Below are 25065 nucleotides of genomic sequence, written 5' to 3' on the forward strand. Positions count from 1 at the left end.
GTATAGAATTTCTCACCTAAAAACCGACGCAGTTTAACCGAATCCAAGTGGAAATGCTCAATAAGTCCATGGTATTTAAACAAATGGAAGGTCAAAGTAACCAGACTATTTCCTAGAAAAGGGATAAATACAGGAAATTGGTCAATGGTCATTACATTAATTTCATTCTTGCACAGTTAGCTTTTATCTACAACAGTACTTTCAAGATCAAGCTTGACAGAGCATCTCATTGTTAAACCAATATTACACATTTAGCATATGAAGGCTTGCCATACAGTATAAAACACTATGACTCAAAAGTGAAAGAAAGCCTATAGCCCTGTTTCCTGAAAGCTTGTTCCAAAACAAAGTAATTTTAGCATCATACTATTTTAGAGCATAAAAGATTAAGATAGTTCAGATGCCGGAAACCTATGCATTTTTATCGAAAACAATACACCTAAATTTCCTCCATATTTAATGGCAAATCAATGAACTCTCAAGACACAGGAACAAACGAAGGCTAGTCAACCCATTGAGTCTGCTCTTTAATTCAATGAGATCATGGCTGATCTGGTAATCCTCAACTTCTCTATAAACCCCGATTGCCTTAACGATTCAAATTAAATATATTTCTCTCAGCCTTAAATATACTGAACAACAGACCACTGCGGTAAAGAATTCCATAGATACACTACCAAGCCCTGGAGAAAAAAATTCCTGACCTCGGTCTGAAATGGGTGACACCTTATTCGGAGGTTATGCCCTCTGGTTCTAGACTTTCCCACAACAGGAGGCAACCTTTCAGTTTCGACCTCGTCAAGTCCCTTAAGAATCTTTTATGTTTCAATAAAGGTCTCCTCTTGATTAGATTAGATTAAATTACCAGTGTGGAAACAGGCCCTTCGGTCCAAGTCCATACCGACCCTCCAAAGAAAAACCCACCCAGTCCCATTTCCCTCTTACTAATGCACCCAACACTACTGGCAATTTAGCATGGCCAATTCATGACCTGCACATCTTTGGACTATTGGAGGAAACCACAGCACCCGGAGGAAACCCACACAGACAAGGGGAGAATGTGCAAACTCCACACAGCCCGAGGGGGGAATCGAACCTGGGACCTTGGCGCTGTGAGGCAGCAGTGTTAACCACTGAGCCACTGTGCCGCCCTCTTATTCTTTGAAATTCCAAAGGCTGCAGGCCCAACCTACTCAACCTTTTCCCATAAACCAGTTCCTCCATACCAGCATCAGCTAAGTGAACTTCCTCTGGACTGCTTCCATTGGCAGTACATCTTTCCTTAGCTAAGGGGCCTAAAGTTGTTCACAGTATTCCAGATGTGGATTGATGAGTACCTTGTATAGTTTTAACAAAACCTCCCCACTTTCATAAACAAGAACAGAGATTGCTGGAGAAACTCAGCTGACCTCACAGCATCTGTGAAGAGGAAACAACATTAATGTTTCAAATACAGTGACCGTTCTACAGAACACTACTTTTGTGTTCTATTCACTCTGAAATAAAGGCCAACATTCCATTTGCCTGCAGCTTGCTTTCATCCTCCCATCACGTTATATCTGGCTCCCATGTATTCCCATCAGTAGGACCCAGCCACATTTTGAACATTTTATGCCAATATTTAAGTAATTTGTTTCAATTTCTCCTTACTGAAATAGGTTACACTTTTTTGAATGCAGCAGGTGAGAGCTGGCAGTTCTAGTGCAGCAAAGTTAAATGGGCACCATGGAAAATTCTTTTTATTCACTCACAGAATGTGGGTTGTTTATTGCCCAACCCAAGTTGACCTTGAGAAAGTAGCTTTTTCCTTGAATTGCTTGTTGTAGGTAGACCACAATGCCATAAGCAAGAGAGTGCCAGGATGATGACTACGTGATTTTGAGTGGTGTCCGGATGGTGAGTGGCTTGGACAGGAATTTGCAGGTACTGGTGTTCCTATTAATCTGCTTCTAGGTGGTCGTGGCTGTGAGTTTGAATGTTGTTGTTTAAGGATCAAACACACTGCTGCAACTGAGCGACGCTCGTGGGCAGTGGATGCTTGTGGACATGGTGCCAATCAGGCAGATCGATATTTGATTGCTGTTATAGCTGCCCCAATTCAGACAAGTTGGGAGACCTGACTTGTGCATTGTAGATGGTGAACACACTTTGGGCAGTCAGGAGATGAGATACTCCCTACAATATGCCTAGCCTCTGATCTCTTCTTGTCACCGCAGCATGTCTGCATTGTTCCAACCCCAGGATGTTGATAATGGGAAATTCAGTGAAGGTAATTCCAATGAATGTCAAGACGTGAAAATCTGAATCTAGTTTTGCTAAGGCTCCTTGATGCCACACTCGTTAAATGTTTCCTGGATATGGATGGCACTAATTCTTACATCAGTACTGGAATTCAGCAGTTTTACTAATCTTGCAAAGCTGTTCTAAAGCCTGCATGACATTATTTTCTCATTATTATGAATGTGGAGAAGAAATGGTTTTAAAAACCTAAAGATTGTTGAAGGATTACTGCGTATTTTTTAAAAAAGTAACTGGACACTCATTATAAGCACTGTTTACTTGTTCAGGCAGTATTGGAAGTCTCGTCTGCAAGGAGGCTAGAGGTATGGAGCATATACGAATGGAGCTTTCACTAGCTATAAATAGATGAGCTTTCTGTGGACTAGTGACCAATGATAAAAGCCTTCTGCCTGCTAACAACCATGTGATCGGCTTCCAGTTAGATGAACAGATTAGGATGTGAACATTTGAAAGAAATGATCAGAAGTCCTCAAAAAGATGTGAGCTGTCTTTTATCTATAGTAAAAAGCATCTTAAGCCTAACGGTAGCCATTCAAATGGAAGGAGAATGCAGTTTGGAAGGCCAGTAAAGTTGGGTCTCTATGGGTCCTTATTCAAGAGAGATGACAAATAAAAGGAAGCAAGTCTTGCTACAACTATACAAGATATTGGTGAGACCACAGCAACAGCTCTGTGTGGGTTTACTCTCAAAAGATGGACATTCTTGTATAAACAAACAATTCATGGAGGTTCACTGGGCAGATTCCTTAGACAAATGAATTGGCGTTTGACGAAACGTTAGCTATATTTGGTGAAATTTAGAAAAATATGAAATGCTCTTATTAAAAGATATAAAATTCTGAGATGCATGTTAATATGGTGGAACCTGAAACTACAGGACACAATTTCAAAGCAAGGGTCTCCTCTTCAAGATGGAATGGGAAGGAATTTCACCTCCGAGAGGGCCGTTTGTCAGAAATTCTCTTCGCTCACAAGAGTTAGAGTTTGAGATATTGAATATATTCAGAATGAGTTAGATAGCCATTACAAGGAAGGCCAGGGTTGTGGGAGGCAGGCAGGAAAGTGGAATCGAGGCCAAGATCAAATGAGCTGTGAACTTTTTGAAAAGACAGCAAACATCTTTTTGGAGTTGGGAAGAAATAGACAGACAATGGTCAAATAGCCTAAACGTGCTCCTATTTCACTTGTTCTTACGTGCACTCCAGACCTTCCTGGGGAAAAAAGGCCACTGCAAAAAAATTATAATTCCCTACATGAAAGGGAACAATTCTGTCACCTTAAATTCAAACAATACTATTGGACAGCTCAGGTCGAGATGAATGTCAGTTGAAAAATAGCCTCCAACCCTAGGTGCAATTGGAAATCCACATGATGGCTCAGAGAACTGGAATACCATTTGCATAATTATGTAAATGTGGTTGAAGGTACAGTTGGAACCATGAGAAGATAGGATGAATGATTTGCCTCAAATTTTAGATATACATGAAGATAAATGGAATGAAATAGCCTTGGTGTGGAAATTTGTTTTATTTGTGTAAGACTGGAACAAAATAATCAAAATTTACTTCAACAATTTTTCATGCCTGCTCTATCAATGTTTTGAAGGGTTCACAATGGCTTGCTTTTCTATGGTCTGGTTCAGTGTAAGGCACTGCAATATTATAGAAATACTTTTCAGAAAGTCACAAAACTTTTATCAAACAGGATTTCAGGAAATATTGGATGAGGAAAATGTCAGTTCTATTGTTTAAGAGGATCTGTATTTAACAGTGCTACCAACAACAAAAAAAAAGGCGATTGTATGTTAGCCTATCTACTACAAATCAATGAATCTTAACCTGTCAAACTGCTTTGTTTGTGGGGGGGGCGGAAAGAACAATGAGTGGTGGATAGAATACATTGAATTTGTTTTAGAGAAACAATGTAAACATTTGATTCAACTTACCATTTGTTAATCTGTCAAAAAGAAAGATGTCAAAATTCCAATTTCCATCCTTTTCTAGCATGCGCTGAAAGCACAGAGAAAATTAATCATGTTTGGGACAAAAATCCTCTGCAAGTTAATTCAAAAAGACATTTGAGTTTGAAACTTTATTTTTCTTAATTACAAAAATGGTTTGTTCTTCTAATCCAGAAGGCACCAAGAGAACAACAAAAAGAAATGCTGGAAATATGTGACAGTCTGGCAACACCTGTGGCAGAAGATTTCCGGCCTCTACAGTATCTTGTTCTTGCACTAAGAGAATATGGTTCAGATGGAGATGTCAAATGGAGGACATTTGGTTAAGGGAGACTGGTATTAGCAAGGGATAACTAAAGGAAAGAAATTATTATTTATGGAATATAATCTTACCTTTTAAGCCAGTTAGACATTAATTACTTCATGATATCAGTGGAGCCACCTTTGTGTATGTCCCTTTCCCTGAAGTTCCTAAAAGCACATTTCCCAACCAAACCCAAGTCGATGAAAAAAACAGATAGATCTGAGTTATGTAAATGCAGGCCATATCTGGCATGTGGAATAAAAATTGGGTTCAATGAGTGTCAAAAATCATACCAAGAAAGAAAACATCCCCCTTTGAAGTCCTAAAAATGCTTCTGAAAACTGACTCTTTGATGGTACTGAAATAAAATTTCTTTTGGTGTGTGGATATATGGCAGCAAGCTAGGTTACATAAAATGTAAATAGCAATATGTTTGAATCTAAAATTTATAAAAGCTCTTAGGTCACTATATATAGCTGCTTTATTAAAAAGATTCAATCATCATGGTCTACCTGATGCCAACATAGGTAGCACGTTTTGTAAATAAATAAAAGGTTCAGCTGAAGGGGTGTGAGCCACTTAAGACTGAACTAAAACTCATAACCACTAAGGCAATATGTGGAATAGGGTAAATAAGAACAGGAAGCGGAATGCATCCATCATTGAGCACTCATATAGAAAGGAGCCAATTTAACAAGGTTCTAGAAATTTCTCAAATGACTGAGTCAACACCACAATGTCAAGTCTAAGCACTTCTAGTATCGGCTGATCTGAATTATCCAGGTAACTTGTGTGTGAAGCAGACATTTTACCCTATTTACCACTGTAATGAGCTACTGTTACTCAGAGAGGTAACTATGCCTTAATAGTAAGCAATTCTGAAATCAGCAGTTATTCAGGTTCACAAGAAAATCCTGGAACTACTCAATGTCAGACAACATCTAATGAATGGAGACAAAACATTCCGGTCAAAACGATGGAACAACTTGAAATGTTAACTTTGGTTCTCAACCCAACATTCGAGTAAAAAATGAGGTCTGCAGATGCTGGAGATCACAGCTGCAAATGTGTTGCTGGTCAAAGCACAGCAGGTTAGGCAGCATCTCAGGAATAGAGAATCACCCAACATATATATTTAGTTCTCAACCTAACTTTGATATCAGACCTCCAGCATCTGTAATGTTTTGCTTTGGTTGAGAAGTTTGAAATTGAGAGCATTGATTCATAATCCTCAAATCAGGATGATAACCTTGCTGAGCAAGTAAATGATAAAACTGCATTCAACACGTGATTTTCCCTTCTCACAGAATACTGCAATGTAGTCTGACAGAAGGAAAATCTTTCATGTAAACGGTCTCAAAACAACTATCCATAAAAAGGTGTTCAGGCATCACAGTCATGGTCATTAGTTCAAAGCATTTTCTTGCCCCACCCAAACTAAAATTGTAAAGGAAAGGGAAGAAGGCATAAGAATGAAAACCCACAACTTGAAAGCCTAAGTGCCTGATAATACTTTTAAAGAAATGTACATGAATAAAAGCATTTCTAGAATTGTAAACACACATCCGTGTCCTATATCCTTTATCAAAGGAAACACGAAGACCAACATCAGAACTCTGTCTACGCTTACTTATGTTCAGTTAGTATTTCAAACTTACCATGGCTTGGCCATTGTAATTATCATCCAGAATGCTGACAGAATTTAGAGGAGAAACACCACAAAATAAATGAGCAGATCGAAAATATCTTTGAAAACTAAGCAACCTTCTGATCTTCCTTGCTGAAGCCAATTCTCCGGGTTCTGATGATACTGCAACACAAAACAAAAGTGCTTAACATGAAGGCTGTATTCTAAGTATTTCACAGTTCTGTAACGTTTGTTTTAATTTGTTCAAGGGATGTCAAGCATCACTAATAAGGCCAGTGTTTATTACCCATCCCGAACTGCCTGTGGAACTTTCTTTAATTGCTTTCGTCACTGAGGGAGGGGTATATGGATATGTCTCGTTTCAGGGTTTTGACCTGACAACAAGTTAAGGACATCATTATAAGTCTATGGTGTTGGTGGTGAACATGGAGGGGAACTTGCAGTGCAGATGCTCTTATGAACGTGTCCCCCTAAGCAGTAATGGGTGTGTTGGAAGTTGCTGTCAAAGGAGGATTGGTGAGTTTTGGCAGTGCATCTTGTAGGGTATACAAAACAACTTTGGTTATCCGAATGTCAATTATCCAAATTTTGGATTAACCAAACAAGATCTCAAGGTCCTGTAAAAAACATTATCCATTACCCAAACCATCGGTTATCCAAACAAAATATTCCCCGCCCATTTTGTTTGGATAATTGAGGTTGTTCTGTACACTGCTGCCATTATGCTCAGAGCTTTGGAGGGCATAAATGTTTAAGACAAGATTCCAAGCAAACAAATTAATTTGTCAGAATGATGTCAAGCATCTTGAGTGTCATTGGAGCTGTACTCATTCGGACAAGTGCATAGTATTCCATCACAATGATAAGTTTTATTTTGTAGATGGAAGGCCGGCTTTGAGGGGTCAGGTTTTGAATTACTCACAGCAGAACCTCTAGCTGACCTATTCTTGCATGCAACCATACAAATTAAGTAGGTCATTTGGTCCTTTGCACCATCATTTAATATGAAGTTTGCAAATTCCACAAACCCATCTGCTTCCAAGAGTATTAGATTTTATTTTGGTAATGGAATCAATCTACTTCCTCCATAAAAACATTCAAAAATCTAGTCTTCACCATATTCTCAGGCAGAGCTCAAAAGCTGCACAACCATCCGGAAAACTTATAGCTTCAGTCAATTGACATTGCATGTTTAAGCATGCCTGCTGCTACTGCTACACTCCTCATTGAGCAAAGGTTGATGCCAGAACTTGCAGATGACCCATACCATCTCACAGATGCTCAGCTTTTAGTGTTCTGAAACATTCTGTTCACAGGTAAGAGATAAGAACTTACCTTGTGGATTTGGGGCCTGCACTTCAGGACCAGAGCTGAGCGGGACCGAATGGAGAGCAGTCTGGGAAGGTAAGAGATTCTGATTCAAAATGGTTTCGACTGAGGAGAAACTGAAAAGTGACGTCACATGAGGGCTGTGATTTGACTGGCCAACAAGGGGTCTGCTAAATGTGAATATGTTAAATTGAATCTTGTTAATTTATGGGTTACAACTTGCATAAGCAAAGAAAGAAAAACAGTTAAAAACTTTAAAAAACAAGTTCAAAACTAAATAAATAAGGATGGAGGGTCAGGTTTTTCTGCACGATGTGGAAGCTAGTGGGTGCCATTGTGGTTCCCAACAATGTCTGTTGTAAATGTTGGTGGTGGAGGATCTCCAGGTCAGAGTCGATGAGTTGGAGTCTGAGCTTCAAACATTCCAACACATCAGGGAGGGGGAAGAGTTACCTGGATGCTGGGTTTCAGGAGACTCACATCCTTTAGACTAAGTAACTCAAATTCAACCAGTGGTCAGGGACAGGAAGGTAAGGCTGTGAGTGAGGCTGGTAGAGGAATCCAGGAGGTAGATTGCAGGAGCCTTAGCCCCGGTCTTTGTCCAACAGGTTCAAACGTTTTGCTCCCTGTGTAGCCAAGAATGGGAACTGCAGCACTGTGCTGCAGAGAGCCATTCAAGTGGGGGGGAGAAATGTTGTTATAATTGGGGATAGTTTAGTAAGAGACATGAACACTGTTCTCTGTGATCAGGATCAAGAGTTGAAAAACATGTTGCTGGAAAAGCACAGCAGGTCAGGCAACATCCAAGGAGCAGGAGAATCAACGTTTCGGGCAAAGCCCTTCTTCAGGAATGAGGAGGATGTGCCAAGCAGGCTAAGATAAAAGATGGGGAGGAGGGACTTGGGGGAGGGGTGTTGGAAATGCGATAGGTGGAAGGAGGTTAAGGTGAGGGTGATAGGCCGGAGAGGGGGTGGGGGCGGAGAGGTCAGGAAGAAGATTGCAGGTCAAGAAGGCGGTGCTGAGTTTGAGGGTTGGGACTGAGATAATGTGGGGGGAGGGGAAATGAGGACGCTGGAGAAATCTGCATTCATCCCTTGTGGTTGGAGGGTTCCTAGGCGGAAGATGAGGCGCTCTTCCTCCAGGCGCCGTGTTGCCATGGTCTGGCAATGGAGGAGGCCAAGGACCTGCATGTCCTTGGCAGAGTGGGAGGGGGAATAAAGTGTTCAGCCACAGGGCGGTTGGATTGGTTGGTGCGGGTGTCCCAGAGGTGTTCTCTGAAACGTTCCGCAAGTAGGCGGCCTGTCTTCCCAATGTAGAGAAGGCCACATCGGGTGCAGCGGCTGCAGTAAATGATGTGTGTGGAGGTGGAGGTGAATTTGTGATGGATATGGAAGGATCCCTTGGGGCCTTGGAGGGAAGTGAAGGGGGAGATGTGGGTGCAAGTTTTGCATTTCTTGCTATTGCAGGAAAAGGTGCCGGGAGTAGCGGTTGGGTTGGTGGGGGGTGTGGACCTGACAAGGGGGTCGCGGAGGGAGTTGTCTTTCCAGAATGCTGATAGGGGAGGGGAGGGAAATATAGCCTTGATGGCGGGGTATGTTTGGAGGTGGTGGAAATGACCAAAAATGATACAATGCATCTGGAGGTTGGTGGGTGGTAGGTGAGGACCAGTGGGGTTCTGTCCTGGTGGCGACTGGAGGGGCGAGGTTCAAGGGTGGAGGAGCGGGAACTGGAGGAGATACGGTGGAGAGCATCGTCAACCACGTCTGAGGGGAAATTGCGGTCTTGGAAGGAGGCCATCTGAATTGTTCAGTATTAGAATTGGCCCTCCAGGAGCAGATGTGGCTGAGGCAAAGGAATTGGGAATATGGGATGGCGTTTTTACAGGGGGCAGAGTGGGAGGAGTTGTAACCTAGGTAGCTGTGGGAGTCAGTCGGTTTATAGTAAATGTCCGTGTTGATTCGGTCGCCTGAGATAGAAATGGAGAGTTGAAAATGTGTTGCTGGAAAAGCGCAGCAGGTCAGGCAGCATCCAAGGAGCAGGAGATTCGTCGTTTCGGGCATAATCCCTTCTTCAGGAAGGGCTGATGCCCGAAACGTCGAATCTCCTGCTCCTTGGATGCTGCCTGACCTGCTGCACTTTTCCAGCAACACATTTTCAGCTCTGATCTCCAGCATCTGCAGACCTCACTTTCTCCCCATAGAAATGGAGAGGTCTTGGAAGGGGAGAGAGGAGTCTGAGACGGTCCAGGTCGAGGTGGAAGGTGTTAGTAAAGTGGATGAACTGTTCAACCTCTTCGTGGGAGCACGAGGTAGCGCCGATACAGTCATCGGTGTAGCGGAGGAAAAGGTGGGGGGTGGTGCCAGAGTAGCTGCGGAAGATTAACTGTTCCACATATTCGACAAAGAGGCAGGCATAGCTGGGGCCCATGCGGGTGCCCATGGCTACTCCATTGGTTTGGAGGAAGTGGGAAGATTGGAAAGAGAAGTAGTTCAGAGTGAGGACCAGTTCAGTCAGTCGAAGGAGGGTGTCAGTGGAAGGGTACTGGTTGGTGCGGTGGGAAAGGAAGAAGCAGAGGGCTTTGAGGTCTTCATAATGGGGATGGAGGTGTATAGGGTCTGGATGTCCATGGTGAAGATAAGGCATTGGGGGACGGGGAAGCGAAAAACATGGAGGAGGTGGAGGGCGTGGGTGGTGTCCCAAACATAGGTGGGGTGTTCTTGGACTAAGTGGAGGACAGGACTGTGTCAAGGTATCCATTGATGAGTTTGGTGGGGCAGGAGCAGGCTGAGATAGTGGGTCGGCCGGGGCAGTCAGGTTTGTGGATTTTGGGCAGGAGGTAGAAACGGGCAGTGCAGGGTTGTGGGACGATAAAGATCCCTTGAGGTGATGAGGCTATGGATGGTCTGGGAGATGATGGTTTGGTGGTGGGAGGTTGGGTCATGGTCAAGGGGGTAGTAGGAGGAGGTGTCCACAAGCTGGCGTTTAGCATCAATGTAAAATCGGTACGCCAAATTACCACCATGCCTCCCTTGTTTGCCGGTTTGATAGTGAGGTTGGGGTTGGAGCGGAGGGAGGACTGTACATTGCGAGGGTGAGAGGTTGGAGTGGGCGAGAGGGGTGGACAGGTTGAGGCGGTTAATGTCGCGGCGGCAGTTGGCTATGAAGAGATAGAGGACGGGTAAGAGGCCAGAACGGGATATCCAGGTGGATGGGTAGTGTTGGAGGTGGGAGAAGGGGTCGTCAGAGGGTGGGCGAGAATCCTGGTTGAAGAAGTAGGCGCGGAGGCGAAGGCGGCAGTAGAATTGTTCGATGTCTCGCCGCGTGTTGAACTCATTAATCTGGGAGCGTAGGGGGATGAAGGTGAGGCCTCTGCTGAGGACTGATCTTTCATCCTCAGAAAGGGGGTGGTCTGGAGGGATGGTGAAAATACAGCAGGGCTGGGAGCTAGGATCTGGTATGGGGCTGGAGCTGGGCGTGGGGGTGGAGATGCATGTGGCGTGGTCATTGTGCAGGTGAGTGACATCATTGGGGGCGGAAGTGGCTGCAGCGACAGCAGCACTGGGGGCGGAAGTGGCTGCGGCGACGGCAGAAATGGTTTTGTTCCCGGTGGCTGTGGACCCCGTGGAAGCCGCGAATCTGTTGGCGATGGTCTTCCCAGCGATCGCGGAGGCTGCATGGTCAGTGGGGGCAGAAGTGACTTCATGGTTCATGGTGGCGGTTGCTGCAGCAGCCGCGTGATTAATGGCGCCCCGAGCGGTTCCGGAGGCCGATGGAAGATTCTGGAACAGTTGAAGAATCCGGAGTGTGGGGTAAGTGCATGAAAGTTTTTGGTACTTACTGTCTTTAATTTCCGATGTGGCTAGGAAGAACTGCTTGTTTAGTGTATGGATTCTTCTGTGGATGAAGAACAGTAGAGGACCTTTGCAGGTTTGAGAGAGTGTTGTCCTGAGCTGGGGTAGGGCTGACTGCAGGGAATGGAGGTAGTGGCGCATGGCTGCAAACGTGGAGCAGAGGATCCAGAGGGAGGTCTGTTGCTGGAGGCTTCGGATTTGTTGTAGGTAGCGGTTGTCCTGGTTGGGTCCAATGTTTGTTGGTCTGAACGTAGTCCGGAATCCACGCGGGGTCAGTCAACCCTACTCCAGCTCAGGACAACACTCTCACAGACCTGCAAATGACCTCTACTGTTCTTCACCCACAGAAGAATCCATACACTAAACAAGCAGTTCTTCCTAGCCATGTCAGAAATTAAAGACAGCAAGTACCAAAAACTTTCATGCACTTACCCCCACACTCCAGATTCCTCAACTGTTCCAGAATCTTCCATCAGCCTCAGGAGCTGCTCGGGCGCCATTAACCACGCGGCCGCTGCAGCAACCACCGCCGCGAACCATGACGTCACTTCCGCCCCCCACTGACCATGCAGCCTCCGCGATCGCCACGCAGACAACCGCCTCAACGATCGCCAGGAAGACCATCGCCGACAAATTTGCGGCCTCCATGGAGTCCACAGCCACTGGGAACAACACCGTTTCTGCCGTCGCCGCAGCCACATACACCTCCAGAGTTGCCGTCGCGGCATCCACTTCTGTCCCCAATGACGGCACTCACCTGCGTAACGACCACCACGCATGCGCCTCTGCCCCCACACCGATCTTCTCCCCTCGCCTAACCCCACCCCCACTCCCAGCTCCAGCCCCACACCAGGTCCTAGCTCCCAGCCCTGCCGTATTTTCACCATCCCTCCAGACCTCCCCCTCTCAGAGGATGAAAGATCAGTTCTCAGTTGAGGCCTCACCTTCATCCCCCTACGCTCCCGTATTAACGAGTTCAACACGAGGCGAGATATTGAACAATTCTTCCACCGCCTTTGCCTCCACGCCTACTTCTTCAACGAGGATTCTCGCCCACCCTCTGATGACCCCTTCGCCCGCCACCAACACACCTCATCCACCTGGACATCCTGTACTGGCCTCTTACCCGCCCTCGATCTCTTCATAGCCAACTGCCGCCACGACATTAACCGCCTGAACCTGTCCACCCTCTCGCCCACTCCAACCTCTCATCCTCGCAACGTACAGCCCTACACTCCCTCCGCTCCAATCCCAACCTCACTATCAAACCGGCAGACAAGGGAGGCACGGTGGTAGTTTGGCGCACCGATCTTTACATTGCTGAGGCTAAACGCGAGCTCGTAGACACCTCCTCCAACTGGCCCCTTGACCATGACCCCACCTCCCACCACCAAGCTATCATCTCCCAGACCATCCATAACCTCATCACCTCAGGGGATCGACCATCCAGCACCTCCAACCTCATCGTCCCACAACCCCACACCGCCCGTTTCTCCCTCCTGCCCAAAATCCACAAACTTGACTGTCCCAGTCGACCCATTGTCTCAGCCTGCTCCTGGGAGAAAGTGAGGACTGCAGATGCTGGAGATCAGAGCTGAAAATGTGTTGCTGGAAAAGCGCAGCAGGTCAGGCAGCATCCAATGAGCAGGATATTCGACGTTTCAGACATGAGCCCTTCTTCAGGAATCCTGCCCCACCGAACTCATCTCTACATACCTCGACACGGTCCTGTCCCCCCCTTAGTCCAAGAATTCCCCAACTACTTTCGGGACACCATCCATGCCCTCCACCCCCTCCATGATTTTCGCTACCCCAGCCTCCAAAGCCTTATCTTCACCATGGATATCCAGTCCCTATACACCGCCATCCCCCATCACGAAGGCCTCAAAGCCCTCCGCTTCTTCCTTTCCCGCTGACCCAAGCAGTACCCTTCCCCTGCAACTGCAAGAAATGCAAATCTTGCGCCCACACCTCCCCTCTCACTTCCCTCCAAGGCCCCAAGGGATCCTTGCATATCCGTCACAAATTCACCTCCACCTCCACACACATCAGCATCCAATGTGGCCTCCTATACATTGGGGAGACAGGCCACCTACTTGCGGAACATTTCAGAGAACACCTCTGGGACACCCACACCAACCAACCCAATCACCCTGTGGCTGAACACTTTAATTCCCCCTCCCACTCCGCCAAGGCATGCAGGTCCTTGGCCTCCTCTGTCACCAGACCATGGTAACACGACGCCTGGAGGAAGAGCGCCTCATCTTCCGCCTGAGAACCCTCCAACCCCAAGGGATGAATGCCGATTTCTCCAGCTTCCTCATTTCCCCTCCCCCCACATTATCTCAGTCCCAACCCTCTGACTCAGCACCGCCTTCTTGACTTGCAATCTTCTTCCCGACGTCTCCACCCCCCACGCCCTCTCTGGCCTATCACCCTCACTTTAACCTCCTTCCACCGATCGCATCCCAATGCCCCTCCGCCAAGTCCCTCCTCCCCGTAATTTATCTTAGTCTGCTTGGCACACCCTTCTCATTCCTGAAGAAAGGCTTATGCCCGAAACATCGATTCTCCTGCTCCTTGGATGCTGCCTGACCTGCTGCACTTTTCCAGCAACACTTTTTTAAGCTCTGATCGCCAGCATCTGCAGTCCTCACTTTCTCCCATCAGGATCAAGAGTCCCAAAGGTTATGTTGCCTGCCTGGTGCTCAGGTTCAGAATATCTCATCAGGGTTGCAGAGGGAGTGGGAGGGCAAGATCCAGTGCCGTGGTCCACGTAGGTACCACTGACAGAAAAAACTAGGGCAAAGGTTCTGCTAAGATAGTATGAATAGCTGGGAGTTTAATTATAAAGCAGAACCAAAAAAGTCATAATCTCTGGATTACTACCTCAGCCACCAACTAACTGCTACAGGGTCAGTAAGATTAAGCAGGTAAATGAAGAAATGGATTTGATTTCCTGGGACATGGTACCTGTACTGGGGAAGAAGGGACCCCTTCCAAAGGGGCGGTCTTCATCAGAACCATGTTGGGACCAGAGTACTTGCGAATCACGTAACTAGAGACAGGGTTTTGAACTAATTAATAGGGTTGGGATAGAGAGAGAGGAGGAGAGGGTGGGAGGGAGAGAGGGAGGAAGGTTCAGCTGTATCGGAAATTAAGAAAACCCAAATTAAAAGGAGTTTAAGACTGCAGAACTCCGGAGAGGTATAAATCTCCAGCACAGATACAAATAGGGCAGAGTATCACGAAAGGGTTAACAATCAAACTTCAAACACGTTGGACAAACGAATCACAATGACAAGAGGGACAGTTAATACAGGACGAAAGGTATTATATCTGAATGCACGCAAAAGCAGCAATAAGGTAAATGAGCTTGCGGTACAGATCAAAATTGGCAGGTATGACATGGTGGGCATCACAGATGTGGCTGCAAGCGGATCAGGGTGGAGAGCTGAATATTCAAGGATATACATCCTATCAAAAAGATAGGCAGGTGGGCAGAGGATGGGGTTGCCCTATTCGTAAGAAATGAAATTAAATCAATAGTAAGAAACAAAGTAGGGTCAGATGGTGTAGAAACAGTCTGGCTAGAATTTAGGAACCACAAAAGGTTTTTTAAAAAATCCATAGCTGGAGTTACATATAGGCCTCCAAACAGTAATTAGGAACTGGAGCACAAGATACACCAAGAGATAGAAAAGATGTGTAGGAAGAGCAAAGTTAAAGTGATCTTGGTGAGATTTCAATATGCAGGTGGACTGGGAAAATCAAGTTGGTAGTAAATTGCAAGGAAAGGAATTTTGTGGAATGTCTACAAGATGACCTTTTGGAGCAGCTTGTGGTGCAGCCCACAAGGGTACATGCAATACTGGATTTAATTTTGTGGAATGAGGCAGACTTGATAAGGAGCTTAAGATAAAGGAACCCCTAGGAGGCACAGATCATAACATGGTTGAATTTCCTCTGCAATTTGAGAAGGAGAAGATAGAATCAGGAGGTAATGGTATTATAGCTGAATACAGGCAACTATAGAGGCATGAGCTGAGTAGAATTGACTGCAAAAGGAGCCGAGCAGGAAAAACTGTGGAAGAGCAATGGCAGGAGTTTCTGGAAATAATTCGGGAAACCCAGCAGAGATGCATCCCGAGGGAAAAGCAGCATGGTACAGGGAGGATGGGGCAACCATGGCTGATAGAATTCAGGGATAGCATAAAAGCAAAAGATAAAGCATATAACACAGAGAGGGGCAGTGGGAAACCAGAGGATTGGGCAGCTGATAAAGACTAACAGAGGGCAACAAAGAATGAATAAGGACGGAGAAGATTAAATATGAAGGTAAGCGGGTCAGTAATATAAAGGAAGACTAAGAGTTTTAGATATCTAAAGGGCAAAAGAGAGGCAAAAGTGAACACTGGGCCACTGGAGAGATAGTAATGAGAAACAATTTGGCTGAGGAGCTGAATAATTACTTTGCATCAGTCTTCACTGATGGTGGAACATACGAGTAATATCCCAAAAATTCAAGAGAGTGAGGGGGCAGAGCTGAGTATGGCCTGAAGGTGGATAAATCACTTGGACCAGATAGACTGCACCCCAGAGTTCTAAGGGAGACAGCTGAACAGATACTGGAGGTATTTGTGGTAATCTTTCAGGAATGACTGGAATCAGTAAGGGTCTCAGAGGACTGGAAAATCATTGAACTGACACTCCTATTTAAAAAGGAAGGCGAAAGATGGAAAATTACCTGGGGGGGCATGCCTAGCCAATCTGCTACAATTCTTTGAGGATGTAACAAGCAGGCTGACCAAGGAGAGCCAATGCATGTTATCTACCTGGACTTCAAGAAGGCTTTTGATAAGTTCTCTCACAGGAGGTTACTGATTAATATAAGGGTCCATGGTGTTAGAGGCAAGGTGCTAGCATGGATAGAAGCTTGGCTGAATGGCAGAAAGCAGAGAATGGGGATAAAAGGGTCTCTCTCAGGACAGCTATTCCACAAGGCTCAGTGTTCAGACCACAACTTTTCACTTTGTACATTAACAATCTAGATGAAGAAACTGAGGACATCCTGGCTAAGTTTCCAGATGATACAAAGATAGGTAGAGGGGGAGGTAGCATTGCAGCAGCGGGTGGGGGGAGGAGGTTTCCGGCTGCAGAAAGATTTGGACAGGTTAGGACAGTTGGCAAAAGAGGAGGTTGGTGGAGTACAACAGGGGCAAGTGTGAGCTCATGCACTTCAGTAGGAAGACTGGAGGTGCAAACTATTTTCTAAATGGAGAGAAAACGGACAAGTTTGAAGGGCAAAGAGACTTGGGAGTTCTCATCCAGGATTCTCTCAAGGTAAACTTGCAGAATGAGTCAGTAGTTGAGAAGGGAAATGCATTGACGGCATTTACTTTGAGAGGGCTTGAATATAAAAGCAAGGATGTACTTCTGAGGCTCTAAGGCTCTGGTCAGATCACATTTGGAGTATAGTGCACAGTTTTGGGCCCCATATCTCAGGAAGGATGCATGGGCCCTGGAACGTGTTCAGAGGTTCACAAGAATGGTCCCTGGAATGAAAAGCTTAACATATGAGGAATATTTGAGGACTCTGGGTTGCTCCTTGATGCAGTTTGGAAGGACGAGGAGAGATCAAATTGAAACATAAGGAATACTGATCTGCCTGGACAGATTAGATGTTGGGAGGATGTTTCCGTTGCTAGGAGAGACTGGGACATGAAAATACAGCCTTAGAATAAAGGGTGGACCTTTTAGAACAAAAATAAAAATAAACTTCTTCAGTCAGAGGATGGTGAATCTATGGAATTCACTGCCACAGAAGACTGTGGAGACCAGGTTATTGAGTATATTTAAGACTGAGATAGATAGGTTCTTGGGGATCAAGGGTTACGGGGAGAAATGGGAGAATGGGGTTGAGAAACTTAACAGCCATGATCGAATGGCAGAGCAAACCCAATGAGCTGAATGACCTAAATTCTCCTCCTATATTTTATGGTCTTATTCCCTTTCAGTGTAGTGGACATGCCATAATGTAATTGATTAACTGATCTTCAATGTGAAGACAGAACTTGATCTCCATAAACAGTGTCAAGGGCAGATGCATTTGCAGAGATTGACAAGAATAAGGTCAAGACCTGAGGAAAGGTCATTTGACCCAAATCACTAACTCTGATTTCTCTTCACACGTGCTGCCACATCTGCGAGCTTTTCCAGCAACCTTTACTTTTGTTTCTGATTTACAGTATCTACAGTTTTTTCAATTTTTAGAAGATCAAATATGTTGGTTTTCTCATCAACTGCCGCAGGTCCAAATCTCACAAATTTGCTCTTCAGGACTAGACTAGTAATGATGCTACCAAATCACACTGCGCAGCACAGTACATTCTGAAGAAAGTTAAAAATGACATAACACCAGGTTACATTCCAACAGGTTTATTTGGAAGCATGAGCTTTTGAAGTGCTGCTTCTTCATCAGGTGTTGTGAAGCAGGACCATAAGACACAGAATTTTTATCAAAAGATTACAGTAATACAATGATACATTTAACAAACCTAGATTGTTAAGTCTTTCATCTTTTAGAATGGGTTTGTTGGTTTCGGTTCATTAATATGTAAAACTCAGAACTTCTTTTAAGTCACCTTTTTGAGATAACGTAAGGCATTGCCTGAGCTGAGATGTCACCTTTTGTTATAAAACCTTAAGATGCGAGATTAATCTGTCAGACTGTAAATTCCATTTTGGGAATAGAGCCAAAGTATTACATGGATTGACTGCCTGCAGGTTCTGGATTGTTTGAACAAAACAGAATGTATCTGCAAATATAATGCTGAAAATACAAATTCACCCCAAAAACCTATATATAGTATATGTGTGTGCGTGCAGGAGAGACAGTGAGTGTGCGCTTGTGAGTGCATGTGAGTGTGTTTGCGTGTATGCAAGAATGCGGTGCGTGCGCAGTGTAACAGAGAGCTTGTTTGAGAAAGGGTCTGTATGAGGGAGAGACAAACAGAGGGGCAGAGGCAGAAAGTGACAGAGCGAGAAAAATAGTGCAGTGGGGTCACCTGTCATGTGACATAAACCCAAGGTCCCAGTTGGGGCCACCCTCATTGGTATCGAACTTGGCAATCAGCCTCTGCTTGGCCACTTTGTGTTGTTCGACAAAAGTGAGGACTACAGATGCTGGAGATTAGAGTCAAGGTTAGAGTGGTGCTGGAAATGCACAGCAGGTCAGGCAGCATCCAAGGAACAGGAAAATCGACATTTCAGGCAGGAGCCCTTCATCAGGATTTCCAGCACCACTGTAATCTTCACTTTGGTGTTGTTGCCTGTCCCGAAGTCCACCTTGGACCTTCAGGTGACTATCCTCCAAGGCTGACATCTGGACAGGCAACAATGCAAAGTGGCCGAGCAGAGGCTGATTGTCAAGTTCAGTACCCATGAGGATGACCTTAACTGGTACCTTCAGTTCTTGTAGGTAAAAACAAGGACTGCAGATGCTGGAAACCAGAGTCTAGATTAGAGTGGTGCTGGAAAAGCACAGGTCAGGCAGCATCTGAGGAGCAGGAAAATCAACGTTTCGGGCACAAGCCGTCATATTCTCACTTCAGTTCTGGTCACAGGTGACTCCATTGCACATACACTCTCATACTCTCACACAGGCAGACCCTCTCTCATATCATACATTCACCCCCTCCCCTACACACACACACTTTCACCCCCTCTCATAGGTTTATACCCCATCACACTCACTCTCACACACTTTACCAAGCTTGCACACATGCAAACACACTCTCTCATGTGCACCCACATGCGCACACAAATTCTGTCTGTCTCTCTCTCTGTCTGTCTCTGTCTCTCCCCTGCACATACACAGTAAACCACCACCCCCCACCTTTTCCTCCGCTACATCGATGACTGTATCGGCGCTGCCTCGTGCTCCCACGAGGAGGTTGAACAGTTCATCAACTTTACTAACACCTTCCATCCCGACCTGAAATTCACCTGGACTGTCTCAGACTCCTCCCTCCCCTTCCTAGACCTTTCCATTTCTATCTCGGGCGACCGACTCAACAACTACATCTATTATAAACCGACTGACTCCCACAGCTACCTGGACTACACCTCCTCCCACCCTGCCCCCTGTAAAAACGCCATCCCATATTCCCAATTCCTTCGTCTCCGCCGCATCTGCTCCCAGGAGGACCAATTCCAACACCGCACAACCCAGATGGCCTCCTTCTTCAAGGACCGCAGATTCCCCCCAGACGTGATCGACGATGCCCTCCACCGCATCTCCTCCACTTCCCGCTCCTCCGCCCTTGAGCCCCGCTCCTCCAACCGCCACCAAGACAGAACCCCACTGGTTCTCACCTACCACCCCACCAACCTGCGCATACAACGTATTATCCGCCGCCATTTCCGCCACCTCCAAACGGACCCCACCACCAAGGATATATTTCCCTCCCCTCCCCTATCAGCGTTCCGCAAGGACCACTCCCTTCGTGACTCCCTTGTCAGATCCACACCCCCCACCAACCCAACCTCCACCCCCGGCACCTTCCCCTGCAACCGCAGGAAATGTAAAACTTGCGCCCACACCTCCACACTCACTTCCCTCCAAGGCCCCAAGGGATCCTTCCATATCCGCCACAAGTTCACCTGTACCTCCACACACATCATCTATTGCATCCGCTGCACCCGATGTGGCCTCCTCTATATTGGTGAGACAGGCCGCTTACTTGCGGAACGCTTCAGAGAACACCTCTGGGCCGCCCGAACCAACCAACCCAATCACCCCGTGGCTCAACACTTTAACTCCCCCTCCCACTCCACCGAGGACATGCAGGTCCTTGGACTCCTCCACCGGCAGAACACAACTACACGACGGCTGGAGGAGGAGCGCCTCATCTTCCACCTGGGAACCCTCCAACCACAAGGTATGAATTCAGATTTCTCCAGCTTCCTCATTTCCCCTCCCCCCACCTTGTCTCAGTCGGTTCCCTCAACTCAGCACCGCCCTCCTAACCTGCAATCCTCTTCCTGACCTCTCCGCCCCCACCCCACTCCGGCCTATCACCCTCACCTTGACCTCCTTCCACCTATCCCACCTCCATCGCCCCTCCCCCTAGTCCCTCCTCCCTACCTTTTATCTCAGCCGGCTTGGCTCTCTCTCTCTTATTCCTGATGAAGGGCTTATGCTCGAAACGTCGAATTCTCTATTCCTGAGATGCTGCCTAACCTGCTGTGCTTTGACCAGCAACACATTTGCACCTGCACATACACACACAAGTTTATGGGGTGAATTTGTATTTGCAGAAACATTCTATATTGCTCAAAAATGCAGATACTGCAATCAATCAGTGCAGGTAGTCAATCCACATAGTATTTTGTGAATTCCACTTTAGAAATAGAACCTGTCTGACTAAAGATTAGAATACAGACACACTCTAACCTCTCACCTTTAAGGCACTGTCTGGGCTGAGATGTCAACTTTGTGTTATAAAACCTTAAGTTCTCTCACTTCAAAAGCTCGTGGTTCCAAATAAACCTGTTGGAATGTAACCTGGTGTTGTCATTTTTAACTCTGCCCACCACCGTCCAACACCAGCTCCTCCAAATCATTCCAAAGAAGATGCATGTTGGACTCAGAATGTTAACTCTGGCTCTCTCTCCACAGATGATGGCAGCCCTGCTGAGTTTCTCCAGCATCCACTGTACTTTGCTTTTATTAGAGTACATTGTCTGCCTTTGGTACCCTCACAGTTTTTCAAATAGTGATCAACTTGGAAGAACACTAAATCATCCCCTGATTGGCAGCAGTCATTATAATACTGCATGCAAGTGAAATCTCTGCCTGCCCACCTGCCCCAAACAGTTCCTAATATGATCAGAATAAACTATTTAATCATACATTAAATTGCAACTACTACAACTTTCAGTCACTTCCAGATTAGTATGTTCTGCTTTATGGCTACTGTGTTGTACATGTTGCACTAAGCTAGCAGAAATTTCGACAATTTATTCGCACTGTGCTTCTTCCAGTGCTGCTCTACTTGTCCACCAAGGATACTTTTTTTGTCTAAAGATTCACAATGCTTTTGAGTTTCAAAATTTCTCATCTCAATCTTAAACAGTACGGAATAGAATGGATAGAATGACATACATGAACCCAACATGCCCGACAAGAAGACATAAAAGATGCTGTGGTAACAGTTGTTCAAGAGTAAGGGAAGACGATGCATTATCGGGTCATAGTGTCATACAGCATGGAAACAGTCCAGCTTTTCCATGCCGACCAAGTTTTCCAAACTAAACCAGTCCTACGTACTTGTGCTTGACTAATATCCCTCTAAACCGTTCCTATTCATGTACCTGTACAAAATATCTTTTAAATACTGTCATCGTAACCACCTCTACCACTTCCTCGAGCAGCTCATAGAACATTACAGCACAGTATAGGCTCTTCGGCCCTCGATGTTGCGCCGACCTGTCATACCAATGTGAAGCCCATCTAACCTACACTATTCCGTCCATATGCCAGTCCAATGATGACTTAAATGTATTTAAAATTGGCGAATCTACTACCGTTGCAGGCAAAGCATTCCATACCCTTACTACTCTGAGTAAAGAAACTACCTTTGACATCTGTTATATATCTATCACCCCTCAATTTAAAGATATGCCCCTTCGTGCTCACTGTCACCATACTTGGAAAAAGGCTCTCCCTGTCCACCCTATCTAACCCTCTGATTATCTTATATGTCTCTATTAGTCAACTCTCAACCTTCTTCTCCCCAACAAAAACAGCCTCAAATCCCTCACCCTTTCCTCGTAAGACCTTCCCTCCATACCAGGCAATATCCTAGTAAATCTCCTCTACACTCTTTCCAAACCTTCCACATCCTTCTTATAATGCGGTGACCAGAACTGTACACAATACTCCAAGTGCGGCTGCATCAGAGTTTTGTACAGCTGTAGCATAACCTCATGGTTCCGGAACTCAATCCCTCGATTAATAAAAGTTAAAATACTGTATGCCTTCTTAACAACCCTGTCAGTCAACTTGGGTGACAATTTTCAAGGATCTGTGTACCTAGACACCGAGATCTCTCTGCTTATCTACACTACCAAGAATCTTACCATTAGCTCAGTACTTTGCATTCTGGTTACTCCAACCAAAGTGAATCACCTCACACTTGTCCACATTAAACTCCATTTGCCACCTCTCAGCCCAGCTCTGCAGCTTGTCTATGTCTCTCTGTAACCTACAACATCCTTCGTCAGTATCCACAACTTCACCAACCTTTGTGTCGTTTGCAATTTTACTAACCCACCCTTCTAGCCCTCATCCAGGTCGTTTATAAAAATGACGAACAGCAGTGGACCCAACATCAACCCTTGCGGTACACCACTGGTAACTGGACTCCAGGATGAACATTTCCCATCAACCACCACCCGCTGTGTTCTTTCAGCAAGCCAATTACTGATCCAAACTGCTATATCTCCCACAATCCCATTCTTCCGCATTTTGTACAATAGCCTACTGTAGGGAACCTTATCGAACACCTTACTGAAATCCATATACACCACAGCAGCCAGTTTACTCTCATCTACCTGTTTGGTCACCTTCTCAACCTACCCTTCACAAAACTGTGCTGACTATCCCTAATCAAATTATTGTTTTCTAGATGATTATAAATCCTGTCTCTTATAACTTTTTCCAACACTTTACCAACAACTGAAGTAAGGCTCACTGGGCTATAATTACCTGGGTTGTCTCTACTCCCCTTCTTGAACAGGGGAACCATATTTGCTATCCTCCAGTCTTCTCGCACTATTCCTGTAGACAGTGACGAATAAAGATCAATGCCAAAGGCACAGCAATCTCCTCCCTGGCTTCCCAGAGGATCCTAGGATAAATCCCATCCGGCCCAGGGGACGTATCTATTTTCACACTCTGCAGGATTTCTAATATATCTTCATTGTGAACCTCAATTACATCTAGTCTAGTAGCATGTATCTCAGTATTCTCCTCGACAACATTGTCGTTTTCTAGAGTGAATACTGTCAAAAAATATTCATTAAAGTGCTTCCACTATCTCCTCTGACTCCACACACAACTTCCCACTACTATCCTTGATTGGCCCTAAATCTTACTCTCGTCATTCTTTCATTCCTTGTTCCATGTATGAGCCACACTCAGGCCCATTTTAAATCTTTCTCCTCTCATCTTCAAATTATGAACTCGCATCCCTAGGGAAAAGACTTTTATCCATGTCTCTTGAGATTTTACAAACCTCTAAGATTACCCCTCAACTCCTTACACTCCAATGATAAAAGTCCCATCCTATCCAGCCTCTCCTGATGACTCAAATCCTCCAGAGCCAGTAACGTCTTGGAAAATCTTTTGTGCTCTTTCCAACTTAATAATATTTTTATTATATGAGGGCGACCAGAACTGTACACAATAGTTCAAAAGTGGCCTCACCAATATCCTGTACAACCACAACACAATATTCCAACTCCTATACTCAATGGTCAAGTGGTCATTCCTGATGAAGAGCTTATGCCCGAAACATTGATTCTCCTCCTCTTCGGATGCTACCTTTTCCAGCACCACATTGTCAACTCCTACACTCAATGGTCTGAGCAATGAAGGCAAGTGTGCCTTCTTAACCACCCTGTCTACCTGTGACACAATTTTCAAAGAACTATGTATCTGAACCTCTCGATCTCTATGTTCAACAACCACCCCCCCAGGCCATACCATTAACTATACAAGTCCTGCCATTGTTCATCTTACCAAAATGCAACACCTCACATTTATCCAAATTAAACTCCATCTGCCACTCACTGGCCCAACTGATCAAGATCATTTTGTAATCTTACAATAACCTTCACTGTCTACTATTCTATCAATTTTGGTGTCATCCACAAAATTACTAGCCTTGCTTCCTAAATTCTCATCCAAATCATTTATATAAATTACAAATAATAGTGGACCCAGCTCCGAACCCCGCTGGTCACAAGTTTCCAGTTTGAAGAACAACCCTCTACCACCACCCTCTGTCTCCTACTGTCAAGTTCATTTTGTATTCAATTGGCAAGCTCTCCCTGAATCCCATGTGATCTAACTTTACTAAAGTCCATGTGGACAAAAATTACCGCACTACCCTCATCTATCTATCTTGGTCTTACACCAGCTTATGAAAGCAGAAAACACCTGTAGTAGATAGGTGGTGCCAATCATTTGAAATCTGATCATCAACCTGTCAAAATCGTATTGATGTCAGTAGCCCAAAGCCTCCGTGTTAAACAAAAAGCAGGGTATCCTATCCAACCCACCTCTAGGTGGTGCCAAGAGCAGAGAAATGCTGGCATAATTCTCACTCAATCAATGGAAAGAAGCTGCATGTCTAATGTCTTTCTCATGTCCAATAAAATGATATGTTCTAGATCCTGTGCCCAGATTATTGGTTTAAAGCATCATCACCACCTGAGTGAACAAAGTGACCTCCTGGAACAAAAACAGCCTTCATTTCCAGGCAGAACAATCCAAGGTCACAAATTACAAAAATGGCATTCGAACAGCTCGTGTGGTGGAACAGAAAGCCTAAGTAATCCAATCATATACCATCTATAATAATGCACTACGTTTTTCTGAAGC

At 45.3% G+C, this 25065-nt stretch overlaps 1 protein-coding gene across 3 annotated transcripts in view; it reads right to left on the reverse strand.

The window, feature by feature from the left end:
• The window catches only part of pde7a (phosphodiesterase 7A), a 158541-nt gene that overhangs the window by 52907 nt on the left and 80569 nt on the right, over window positions 1-25065 (reverse strand). For 2 of the 3 annotated variants that reach the window (XM_060822676.1, XM_060822677.1), the window contains 3 exons: window positions 6224-6375; window positions 4247-4310; window positions 17-112 (listed from right to left, as the gene is read on the reverse strand). In XM_060822676.1, coding sequence (XP_060678659.1) covers window positions 17-112; window positions 4247-4310; window positions 6224-6375 — 312 coding nt within the window. Of the gene's footprint in view, window positions 1-16; window positions 113-4246; window positions 4311-6223; window positions 6376-7548; window positions 7610-25065 lie in introns of all 3 variants that reach the window. The other variant, XM_060822678.1, reaches the window with a different exon arrangement.

The sequence above is a fragment of the Hemiscyllium ocellatum genome, chromosome 4 (assembly GCF_020745735.1).
Source record: "Hemiscyllium ocellatum isolate sHemOce1 chromosome 4, sHemOce1.pat.X.cur, whole genome shotgun sequence".
In the NCBI taxonomy this organism is placed as follows: domain Eukaryota; kingdom Metazoa; phylum Chordata; class Chondrichthyes; order Orectolobiformes; family Hemiscylliidae; genus Hemiscyllium; species Hemiscyllium ocellatum.